The sequence below is a fragment of the Acanthopagrus latus genome, chromosome 15, assembly GCF_904848185.1.
Source record: "Acanthopagrus latus isolate v.2019 chromosome 15, fAcaLat1.1, whole genome shotgun sequence".
Taxonomy (NCBI): Eukaryota; Metazoa; Chordata; class Actinopteri; order Spariformes; family Sparidae; genus Acanthopagrus; species Acanthopagrus latus.
The window spans coordinates 2,262,044-2,275,256 of record NC_051053.1 but is presented as its reverse complement, the minus strand read 5'-3'; the positions used below and the strand labels follow the sequence as shown (position 1 = coordinate 2,275,256).

Sequence of the window (13,213 nt, the reverse complement as noted above, 5' to 3'; positions counted from 1 at the left end):
GTAACTTTTTCTACTTGGATTTTATGTTTTTTTGTGATTTTAGGTCCATTGTGTTAATACAGTATGTCAAAATAACATAACTGTACAGTCACACATGTGAGATTGTGCTGAAAATGATTACACCAAGTAAATAGTTCTCAAGGTTAAATATAATGGCAAAATCAAAAATAGTCAAAAATGGTCAATTATACCCTGGAATATCGGATTTCACAACAAACCTAAATATCCCTGAAGTTCCACCTTCAAACACAGCCTCATTTGGCCATCCATGAAAAAGCTACTTAACCTCCCACTTTTCTATAGGAATACATATTTCCTACGGGCACTGCACTAGTTCTCCTAAATGGAAGGAGATGGGGCCTTGTTTTACAATGTAAAAACTTTAATTTTCCATTATAACAGTTAAGCACTGCTTTAGGTAAAACGATGCTGTACAGAGCGAGACACAAATGCTCCTCCTGTTCCCAAACCTCCTCACTCTCAATCATCTCTGCTCTTCTGCTTGTTAAAGCACACCGACAGTAGCTGCCCTGTCCATTTTTTATTCTAATAATCATCTTACCTTATCTTACAATTGTGTTACCTTTTATCCATAGTTGCCTTAAAATACTATTGTAAAATATTAGGTGGACATGATGTTGATTAAAATTTGTGATAAACAATTTTGATTAAAATTTGTGATAAACAATTTTCATGGCCGCTGATATATGAAAGTTTGGAGGAGACTAACGTGATTGATACAGTTGTGTGATGTAGAGAAGATGTATTGTGTCAGTATAGCTTACTGTGAATGCTCTGCTGATGGTTCCAGTATGTACTGATTGAGCGTGTAGTAGGCAGTATGTTAGTTGGATTTTACAATTTTATGTTGTTTTTTTCCCCAGATGTTTTAAATCATGTACCTCAGTTTATCAGGAGGATGCTGCAACTCTGTGAAGCTCCAGAAGTGTTTTGTGGACGATAAATTGTCATCCGACTTTCCATGGTATTGAAATGAGTAGATAATTACTAACATTGGGTTAGCCTTTAACATATTTTATACACAAGCAGTTTGATTTCTTAAGTGACAATGGAGTTGGTGTTGACTTTTGGTTAATTAACTAATTGCAAATTTATTACAAATATCTCAAACCTGTGCCATCTACTATGGCAGATCTGCATTACAACATGACCCTCTGGTCCTGTTCTATGAAGGGAAGATGTGTCAAACCTGAATGTAAATACATTAGTTATCTTTGTTAAGACTGCTCAAATGCTGAATCCACAAAAATTATGTTTTACAGTGTCCAAACTTGTATGGATTCATGGTTGTGCTAGTAAACGGTTGTAAAGCCGAGTATTATTGCAGCAGAGGAGTGCTGGTCTCTGGTATTTAAGAAAGATAATAATAGTTGCAATAATAGAGGTAATCTTGAATCTCTGATTGTAAATATTATCTTGTCACCTAAGATTAATTTTAACATTTTAACCTTGCACAGTCCTCCTCCTTGCAGTGTGTCCTTTTTTATCATGATTTAGATAAACTGTTGAAAATGTTAAAACATCACAGTTAAAGCAGATTTTAACATGAATTGGCTCAACAAAGGCAACAAACTTTAAATGAGGTGAAGATGCTGGCAGTATTATACTGTGCTGCTCTGAAGAAAGTAAATGGAATAATGAAGAAGGATGATTATCTCCAAATTCTTCAGGAAAAGCTAAACTCATCAGTCAGAAGATTGGGTCTTGGGTGCAGTTGGGTGGTCCAACAGAACAACGATCCCAAACACACATCAGAAGTGGTAAAGGAACTGATCAATCAGGCTGGAGTTGAGGTTTTGTAATGGCCTTCACAAAGTCCTGACTTGAGCCCCATCGAGAACATGTGGATTGTGCTGAAGAAACAAGTCTGTACCAGGAAGACAACACATTTATTGACAGAAAACAACAAATACAGGAGAACAGGATGTCTAGCTTCATACCATATTTTGTTCTGGTCATGACAATAAAACTAATTTCATCACTCACTCTCTAATCTCACACTTATAGACTTGTTTATCATGGAAAACATCCTTCAGTCTGTGTGCATGAGGGATGATCTAGTCTATGTTTTTGTTCTTTTATTAAAATTGTTAATTTTGGTTAAGATGTTGAAATGGATGAAACATGGGCAGAATTATGTCAATTTGCCATGGAGATTTCCATATGTAATAGAACCATATATTGCATCGTTAACAGATCACCCCTCAGCTCCAACATAGGATGAATCCAAGTTTGACTGAAATCTGCCTCAAATGTCAGGTGCAGGTATGAAGTTATGTGCACTGTATGTGGACACACATTGATATTGAAGAATATTAACAAAAATTGTTACTGTGATTTTTGGTGTTGAGGTTAGTGCTGAACCTCAGGTCATTGTCCTTGGTTTATCCTTACATCAAAGGATATTATCAAAGAAGACTATTCAATATACAAATCAAATGCACACCGAAGACTTGTGACCACTTGCTCTATGGTGCAGAACTGTGAAGAAAAGTGTCATCTGCATAAAAATGGACTTTGCAGTTATCCTGTTATCATTATTAATATATATAGTAACATAAAAAGAACCTAAAATTGAACCTTGTTTGAGTCCATTTCCTAAAATTCTAAATCCCTGACTTTAATCCTGAGACCATTATAAATCTTTTACCTGGTCTTTTACCTGGTTAAAAGTGCATACAGATCCTTTTTTTACTTTCAACTGTTTGCCTTAACACTGTTAATAATACACTTCTATAATTCTTTTTTAAAAGTGTGTACAGGTAAAACTTATCTAAAAAGGTTGTCGTAAAATTGTGACATAAAATTGTAAAAAGAAACTATGTAAGACAGCATTTCCTGGCTTTCCCTCTCCTGCAGCCTGGCCTCCCAAGTTCTGCATCTCTCTTGCACCATCTGCTGCAAAACTGATTCCTCTTTTTCATCAAAAACCTTTTGTTCTTCACCAACTTCGGCTCATGGCTGCTCCATAAATGCCAAGGCTTACTTGCTAATGGCAATAAATGGATCAGAAAGATGCTGAAATAACAACATTATAATGCCGTCTTGTAAAAAGCCTGAATTAATGCTTCGTCAGATCTGTTGATCAACTTTTAAAATGCTTGTTCCCTGAATGAAGATCAGATCCATAAGAGCTATGCTGTGCAGTGCTGGGACTGATTTCTAAAACTTACTGGGTAGCCTAACTTTCTCACTCACTTACCTCCATGGCAGCTCCTTATTTGTCATGTCTTGGTATTATCATACTTCGCTCGGTGTCCACAAATAGCCATGATTAGTGATTATTGTCCTCTCCTCCCAATTGTTTGTGAATGTCTGGACATCAACAATGTTAATCCTCAACGTCAGTGTGAACGCCAATGCTGACAGGCTTTTGCGACACAGTTTCATGCGATTATTGCAATTTTTCATGTCGCTTCAATCGCAAAATCTATTTTGTATGTAATCTAGTTACGTGAAAATTTGCGCCACATTTGGTCTGAACGTGACGTAAGAATCTAGGAACAACAGTTTACAGTCCTACAGATACCTTTTAGACAGTGAAATCTCCACCACATTTCATTCAATCAGTCAATCAGTCAATGCTGGTGGCGTGCTAATGTCCATATTCAGTGCAACTAGCCACAGCTGTCTGAGGCTGTCTGAGGTCAATATCAACCAACGGTACACAGTTAAATGTATACAGTGACTTGTTTGTTGTAGCAGGCCGGAAAACACAAGAGTGCACCATCTTTTAAGTCTTTGAATTCAGTCTCAGCTCGCAAATGCACTTTCTGACCCAAACAGGTGATCTGTGAGCAGTGAAATACAGCGTGAGGCCCAGTTGCACTAATGTGTAGGGATACGGATTTCTATGTTTGAGAAAATGTAGTGCCAAAAGAAAGGGCAGTCTGATGGCGATGTAAAGCGGTGTGAATTTTCACTATACAACATACACTTGAATTTTTTTAGGTGAGCCTTGTTTTAGGTGGTTAAATTTCTGCCTTTTCTCTAGACCCCGTTCACTGCAGCACAAAGCTGAGCGTCTGGGCTGGAGCGGCTCTCTACTTCTCCAAACTGAGGCTGCACTGATCGGTGATTACGGTAGAGAACAGATCGACTATAGATATGTGCTTTATATGACCTCACTTCAAAAATCCTGAATTATCTCTTTAATAAATACAGTGGGTCAGCACTTTTCAGTTGCTTCACAGCTCTCAGTCTCTATTGGTCTGGACAAGATAAAATAAAGTATTACAGAAAGTATTTTTTTGAAAAATGTTTTGTGTAAAACACTCAAATATATCCCAAATATTAAAATAGTTAACTTTGAGCATATAGGCTATTAAAAGGAGTTGAAGCACATCTTTTATCAAACAAACCAAAAAAGTAGCTTTTTGTTTCCTTATTCAAACTTGGGCACATGGATTTATAGACTGTTCTGTTTGTATCTGATTTCATAGACTTTTTTTCTGGAAAAATCGGACTAGCAGTAGGGATAACCACCTGTGATAATACTGTGTGAACAATCCCAAATCAGAATAATGGGATCTTTGAATGTAATTTAACAGCCACATGTGTAACTGGCTGAAGCCTGTTATCCAAAACTGGTCACTATGCAGCTAAAGCAGCTGAGGGCATCAAGAGAGTTCTGTCAATATGTTTTTATTTAAGAAATGGTACAACACAGGTTATGTAATACATTAGATGAACCTACATTTCATTAAATAACATTCCCTTCTCCCACTCACCCTAGCCAGCTGATGTACTCACAATACAACATTTCATAAATACGTATCTGCACTGTTCCAAGGCAAAAGCTGGCACATGTTACACGATTCAGAATACACTCACATCATCATCATCATTTAAAAGAGAAAGGAAAAAGCATTTCATTTATTAATGTGACTCAAGACCACTATCACATGGCATGGAGCGCAAACTGAACATACAACAACTACAAAATAACAGCACATACCACGGCCAAAGTACAATAAAGTTTACTTAAAGAACAGAATGTCATTCTTCAGAAAGGCATCTTGTTTATGAAAAAACTTTAGTTTATCTGACTGTAATACTACTATTATATATATATATATATATATATATATATATATATATATATATATATATATATATATATATATATATATATATATATATATATATATATATATATATATATATATATATATATATATATATATATATATATATATATATATATATAGTCGATGGGCACTGAGTTTATGTGGTCCTGGACCTAAGATCATAGAGGGAGTGGCCACAGTCTGCGTGCCTCAGCTCAGCTGGATTTGGCTGCCTGATGAGAGAATGAACATGGGAGGCTTCCTCATGCAGCTCCTGCATCCTCCTAACCCTAACCCTCCATCTTAAATCAACAATCATACGGAATTCATAATAACACCGAATTTTACAATCAATAGCCTTTATCCAGTGGGTCATTCCCTAAGATACTTAAACTTCTCAAAGTATTGACAAGAAAGGTTCATTTCAAGTAGAACATTTTTTCACAGATCCCTCATAGTAAATTTAACCAAAATCATTACATCCTTCAGCCAAGCAGTAGCAGAAATCTCTATTTGTGTCTTAATCTTAATTTAAACTGACTGTTTCAAACAGTATTGTTTGTGCTTATGGGGCTGTAACCAATAATTAATTTCATTATCTATCAATATGTCCATCAATCTATGAGTTTTTTGGTCCAAAAAATGATAGAATGATAAAAGATTATCTCCTCAAATGTCTTGTTTAGAGCTAAAGTTTTGGAACCAAAGCTAAAATAGAATTTAGGAAATAAAAAAAAATAAAAAATAAAAAAAAAACTTCAAGAAAAAGATGTCTTTTTTGCAATTGTCCTTAAACTGTGGTTATCAAACACTTGTGACAACGTTATGTTACAGAGGCAGAACATTTTACAATTTAGCAATAAACTTTACTGTCTAAAATGACATCAGTGCCCTAAAACAGTAAACTTACCTGGGAATGTGATGTAAATGAACCAAAACATCTTTTCCTGCATTATGATTTCTGATCATCATCAGGCATATTAGCCATACCAATATCTGTGGTAAGACAAATACTGGCTGAAAATTTTAGCAAACCAATATAATGGTCAGGCTCTTGTCTCGTTTTGTCCAAAAGACCCAAAGATCAAAAACCGATTAATCAAATCAAAAATAGTTGGTGATCAACTTAATCATGTCCAACTAATCAATGAATCATTGCAATTGAGTATAAGGGTTTGCTCAGTAGTTTTGTTATTATTGAGTTCAAAACATGTACATCAACCTAGGAGCACGTTGTTCTTTCTTCTGATGCTCGACTACAGTATGACATAAGAGTGTGTCAGCTGCTCCTCGTCTCCTCTGGCTGCTTCTGATCTTTCAGTGCCTTCTCCTTCCTGCCACCCTGTGCTGCCTCCTCTGCAGCTCTGACGGTCTGCTGTACTGATGGTCAGAGCTGAAGGCTTCTTCTGCTCTTTCATCACGGCAGGTTCAGACTGAGAGGATCTGCTGCATCTCCTGGCAGCGTGGGTTGGCGCTGGTCCTGTCTGTATCACTGGCCTCTGGAGGTTCTGCTCCTCTGCCTCTCTCCCTGCGCTTGCCTGTCTCTCTTTCTTCCTTCTCTCTTTATTTGTGCTCTCCTCACCTCTCTCATTCTCTTTTTTTCTCTTTGACTCCTCTATGGCTTCGTGCACATGAAGCTGGCCCATCTTCTCTGCCAGCTCTCTCAGCTCCCATTCCTCATCCATGGAGCTCAGTGAGGGAGGCCCTGGGTCGGTCACTCTCTTATTTTGTGGGTCTGTGAAATAAGAGTTTCACATTTACAGCCCAGACTGTAATTCAGTACACCAAGTAACAACACTGATCTCACAACACGGTAGGTTGTGTTGTCATTATGATAATACTAATGATAACAGTTATGTAATGAGATTTCGGTCAGAACTAGGTTTTATGGAATATGGCCAAAGACATAGTCCACTTCATCAGCACATGATTAGTGTTCGGTTTTGATGAACACACTCTGCTGTGTTTGTGTTTGTGTTTGTGTGTGTGTGTGTGTGTTACCTGCTGTGGTCTGCTGTTGCTTCCTGGCAGGAGGTTCTGCTGTGGTCTGAGTGTCTCCTGGCTTCAGCCTCTTCTCTGCAGTGGATCCAGCTCTCAGTGTGATGTGCAGGGAAACGGCCTGAGGATGACCGGGCTCATCATCAGTGTTACTAAAGCTGCTGCTGATGGCATCTCCTGGGATGGACGTCTGACCACTACTTCTACCATCCTCACCAAACATTTCAGCAGCTTTGCTGCCATAATTCTTACTGCAGGTAGTTGTAGCGGCTGCTTTGTTGTCTTTAATAATATCCCTTCTGTAGAGCTCAGCAGCTTTACTGTCATCACTGGAATCACTAGTGCTAGCAGTATGAACTGCTTTACTGCTCCCCCTGGTGTTGTTTGCTCTGTGAGGTTTGTCTGAGAGGAGAGGGCGGCCCCTGATGGCCAGGTCAGGGTAGGTCATCTGCATCTCCATGATGGACCGGTCTACAGTGTTGAGGTGGCAGCGTCGAGGCTTGAGCAGGGGCTTCACTGCAAGCCTGCTGTCTAAATACTGAGGTACCTAGAGAAATAAAAGAGATGAGTTTAGTACAGCCTGCAGCTAGTTTATTGTGTGTTATGTTTGTGAACCTGTTCCTCAGTCTATGGTGTCATCCATCCTCTCACAGTGGTCCACTACCTGGATGTCCTTCAAGATCAAAGAAGTGGTGAAAAACCAGTGAGAGATGACCTCAACCAACAGACTGTCAAAGGTGCATCAGGTAAGTGAACATTTGTTGTCTGTGCATTCAACATACCTAATTGGTCCAAAAAGATTTTGAGGCTATTAAATGCACAATAGGTCATTTATTTTAAACAAGAGCAGGTAGGGCAGAGCTGCTGCCCAGCACTGGCCAGCTCTGGAGGAGAGAGTCGAGTGCAGAGCCCAAACCTCTGGAGGCTTTAATGGCATTTGTGACAGATAACCATCACAAATAACCATAATTATTAATTCCCTTAACTGTTTAGTAGCGTGATCAAGGGTGCACACTTGTTCGTCCTATTTCCTGGGTACATACATACTCACACAATCAGTGCACACTCACAAATAAAACGCTTCACACTCTCCTTGTCCTCAGCCATGCAGGCAAATTGGAGGCAAAACCATTTCTGCCCTCAAAAAGAGTGGGGCACGCATCTCCAGGGTCGTGTGACCATTAATAAAAATGTTTTATTATTTTCATGCTGATTGTGTGGCCAAATCACTTGTATTGTTTATGTGGAAATGTTTAGATAACAGGGTAAACTGAGTGTGTTTTTCAAGGAAGTTTCTGTTCTTAATTTGTCAGCCAGCAAAGCCAGTAACACAGAAGTAGTTTTTCCTATGAACAAATAAGTCCTGAGTCTTTTGCAGAAGATGGAGAGTGACTGCTGTCCGGACATTGGTGGGGGGTTCATTCCACCACAGAGGTGCCAAAACAGAGAAGAGTTGACTTCACTGAGTGACCTCAGTGCTGTCAGCACCCTGCTGGGTGTGTAGGGGTGTATTTTGTCCACACCATGTTTAGATGGCTGGTGTGTGACAAGTGGCATCCACATGAATGCGAGGACAACTTAAAATGGTGCCTTCAAACAGCTTTTGGGAGGTATGAATAACTAACTACTAATGCTAACAAGTGTGCTTGTCGGCCCAAACGCTCTTCCATCACCCTCCATAAAAGTGACTCCATAAATTGATTAAAATTAACTCAAGAGTGACACGGGATTGATTTTTTATGCAATAATGTGTGACCACAGCCGAAACTCAAAAGAAAGAAAGCAATGTGATGGTGTATACTTGGAAAAGCTAATTCTAAAGCTACCCCAAAGGCTTCGCTGTCAGCTCCTTTTCTTCATGTCCTCCTCCTTCCCCACAACCAGGCCTCTGCACTCAGCCCTACCTCTTCTCTAACTGCCTCTTCCTTCTCCTCCTCCTCTTCCTCCTCCTCTTCCTTGTGCACAATTTCTGTCTTCTTTTCTGTGGGTTCTTCTAGTTTTGAAGCATGCACTCTGCTCTGGAGAAGCTCCAGCCATTTCTGCAATGTAAGATTAAAACTATCACAGGAAAGTCATGAAATAAGACCATTTAACTGTGACCTTTGACCATATCCTATGTCCGTGGTATAATCAGCTGCTGTCAACTGGATTGTAATATGGCAAAACATTGTTGGATGATTTCTGATCTTACCTGTGGTCCTGGCTGGTCCTTGTCAAGGAGCTCCAGGAGCTGGTAACACTCAACCCTAGCCAGCAGCAGCTCAAAACCCACCAGCATTGCTCTGTCTGGGTTAGCATCCTCGCTGAGTCTGTACTCGCTGAAATACACCAAAAAGTGGAGTTTCAACTGAGAAAAACAATACAAAAAGTGAGGAGAAATATATGAATTGATCCTCTTACACATAACAGACACTGGCTTGAATCCAGCATGTTTATGCTTCTCCCCATTTGCTCGAAGATCCACTACCTGATTTATTTTTAGTGACCCCAAGCCCCTCCCAGCTAACCTGTAAATATATTAAAAGTCAACAGAGATCACATTTAAGTTCCTGAACTTGAGATTTTGTGTCAGCACTGCATCATGAACGTAGTTGTTCACATACTAGCCTATATACACAATGTGTGTCACTGGAGATTAGCACTAGATATCACTCATAAACTTAGTTTTTTTGTCCCTGCTGCTGCTGCTGATGTGCTAGCTGACTTCTTTCACATGCCCATACTGAAGTTACACTGATCCTCCCCTTCATATGCATATTGCATCCTGCACATATGTTGCATTCATTTCTGACAAAATGCACAAACAGATGCAGGCCACACTGCCCTCATGAATAAAAAAGCAAGTACACTCCTCCAAATTAGTTAGGGATGTTGGGATATGGATGCATGTATTTTGCCCAACAGTATATTTGTAGCTTCAGTGGTTTTACTCATGGCGAGTCATGTGTATCTGACACAAACATGGTGGAAGCTGTTGTGGCCATTTAAAATATTCATGGACAACTGACGTAAGCTAACTATGCAGGAACGCCACCTGGCTTAGGACTGTATCCAGTCTGGGAGTAGGCAAATTGATGTTGCAAATGGACAGGTGTGTCAGAGTGTCATTAGCAGACTGATCTCTAAACGTCAGAACACCGGTTCATTGTGTGAAAGGCCTCATAGTGGTGCCCCATGAGTCACAGTGAGGGGAAGATGACCAGTATCTGAGGACCTATGCCTTACACCACTGGGATGCCACAACAACACAACTCCAGAGACATGTGAGGGCTGTCAGAGGAACCAGTGTGTCTGATCAGACCATCCAGAACAGGCTACACCACTATTACTGAATGCCAGACACTCATTGGATGTGACGCCCTTGAATGCCAGGCACTGTTGAGCACTGGGGGTCACTCTGCACCAGGCCAGGCAACATGTTGGTTGGACCATCCAGCAGTGGTCGTCAGTGATGTCCACTGTTATGAGCAGGATCACCCTGCATTGGAATGATGGGTCGCAATGAGTTTGGAGGTGTAGAGGTGAGCACCAGTCAACATGGTCCCTAATACTGAGCTAGAGGAGGGGGTGCAGCTGTGTTATGGAACATCAATGGACAGAAAACTGATCCGGTGTTTGTCAATAGAACAGTCACAGGTCAGTCATACCTGCAGTAAATCACTCAGCTCATCATCATCCCCCAGTGGCACCAGTACATCTCGAATTTCATGTTCATGGATGACACCGCACCCACACATCGTGCTCGTGTGGTTATCACACAACTCCAGTAGGTTGGTGTCCTTTAGGTGGAACGACTGGCAAAGTCACTTGATGAAACCCATAAAGCATTACGGGGACCAGTTGAAGCACTGACCCACCATGTGACCTCCTGGAAGTGTGAGTTGCTGTCGTTGCAGAATGGAACACCATGCCGCAAAATAAAATCTGATGTCTAGTGCGGATTATGAACCAAAGGTGGTATTCCCACCGCATGGTGTTTGACTTTGTGCTGATTATTAATTTTGAGGTATGTGTCCACAGTTGGATACTGGACATTCAATAACAGGCAAATGAAATGTATCCTATTGTTTTAGGGGACCAAAAATATTCACAAAACAGAAAACAAAAATTCAGATGTCAGAAAACACAATCAAGTAGCAATCAGCAGGGCCGGGTTTATGCAAATCAGCATGATTAAATTAAATCCTGAACACAGAAATCCTGAAACACAGTTTGTGAGCCTAGCTCCAAAATTAAATTCTAAATGGTTGAATGCTTTTTACATGTTTTAAAGAAATACTTGTATGACCTTTTTAATGTGTTTAGAAGAAAATGGCTGAATTTGCTTTACACGGACTTCAAATATCAAAATATCTCTCTTATATCTAATATATCTTATTTTGTGTGTATATCATTGACCTTACCTGTAATGCCATCTATCCATCTAGATTGTATTGGTGTAGTGATGTTTGCCTTGTCTCAAATATAATCGAAATAGATGGTACTCAGCATTTGGTGCTCAAAGAGCATGACATTTAAATAAATACCCCACATGAAACTGCTAACAACAGGGTCTGTGGATCATTTAGATTAACTGGGTCATGATTTCTGGTATTCAAGTTTTTCATTATTTTAGCAAAGGCAATTTTTATTTTTTTTGATTTGGGATCCAGGTATCCAGGTATAGACGTTTTCCCTAATTTGGCATGTATTTTAACACTGTTTTCAAATGCTGTTACATGCATGTTCTGGCATGCAAACACCCCAACAGCAGCTAACAGGCCTTGTGACTTTATATCTAGTGCATTTGTAGTCACTCCTCCGGTTCATCTCGTCCTTCCTTACCTTTGTTGAGAGTGGGGAAGGTAGCCAATAGAGGCCAGCGTGGACTGAATGGCAGAACTGCTGAAAACTGGCTGGAGACAGTAAACAAATGGCCCTGTAAAAGTCTGTAAAAGACACAGAGAAACATCATACATTTCAGTGTAAACTCTAGTAAGAATGTCTTAACTGTGGCAATACGTAGGAAGTATGTGCATGTGGTATAGAAGTTACCTCAAATGTATATTTGGCCTTACTGTACTTCATTTTCTTCTTGCTTATTGGTTGACATATAAAACATAGGTCTTTACTATCACCCTGCTATTTTATCAGTCAGGCCTTAATTGTACAAGTGAAACATCTGCCCTGATGGTGGCGCTAGAGAAAAATATCAACGTTTTTTTGATTAACACAACTTCATGGAACCCCATGAAGCCTAAATGTTAGGAAACCTTACTTGCGCACACTACATTCCATTCATAGACCAAAGTTAGTTACCTGGAAAGGTGGAGTAGCTAAATAAATAAAGAGAGAAAGAAAAAAGGAAGAAAGAAAGAGAGAAAGAGAGAGAGAGAGAGCCACCTTAAGAGTCTTGATTTCCTTCTTCCATGGTTGAAGGAACAGATTGACGCAGAGTGTTTCCAGCAGTTCGACGGCTTTGATAAAATCAGACAGTAGTCTCCTGCAGTCTGTGCTCAGGTTTGCACAGCCGTCAATTAAAGAAGTGTAGAATGGGAAAAGTGTGAAAGTTCCACTGGGCTCTGGTTCCCTCTGCAGGTACCGAGCCGCCGTGTCCAGCAGGCAGGCGTCGCGGCACAGCCCAACCTCTGTACACTGAAGATACCACTTAACGTAACCGTCATAAACCTCCTGACGGGTCACCTCCACCTGCTCTCCTGCTTTAATATCGTCCTTCATGACCGTCGCACCGACCTACACACAGCTAATTTCTGTCGAACTACAATGAGGAAGTATACCTGTCAGACCACTTGAAGGAGGAAGTAAAAGTGAAAGAAGCTTCACCATCACTCTATTCAAAAGATTGCATAAACAGCGATGCCTACACAACATTTAACAGTTAACAGTTAAATTGGTGCATTCCGAACGAAACTGTACGGCTCAACTAAAGTTACACTGTGTTGGGAAATTACAATGAAGAAAACCAAGACTACAATATTGTAAAGTTATTGTAAAGTATATGTCTTTATGTATTTTGTATACATTTATAATTTTAGAAAGTTGTAGGACGGCGATAATGCTGTTATACGAGGTAAAGCAATATATTATTTAGTTATTATTACATATTTTTTCAAACATCTCTAAAA

The 13,213-nt window shown here is 39.7% G+C and overlaps 1 protein-coding gene across 1 annotated transcript; it reads right to left on the bottom strand.

Moving 5' to 3' along the window:
- Nucleotides 1-5,206: 5,206 nt before the first annotated feature.
- Nucleotides 5,207-13,121, bottom strand: LOC119033879. The gene is made up of 6 exons (XM_037124461.1): nt 12,471-13,121; nt 11,913-12,016; nt 9,280-9,406; nt 8,993-9,127; nt 7,092-7,635; nt 5,207-6,825 (listed from the first exon to the last, which is right to left on the bottom strand). The coding sequence occupies exons 1-6, from the start codon at nt 12,804-12,806 to the stop codon at nt 6,347-6,349; spliced, it is 1,725 nt and encodes a 574-aa protein (XP_036980356.1). The 5' UTR covers nt 12,807-13,121; the 3' UTR covers nt 5,207-6,346.
- Between the last annotated feature and the right edge of the window lie 92 nt (nt 13,122-13,213).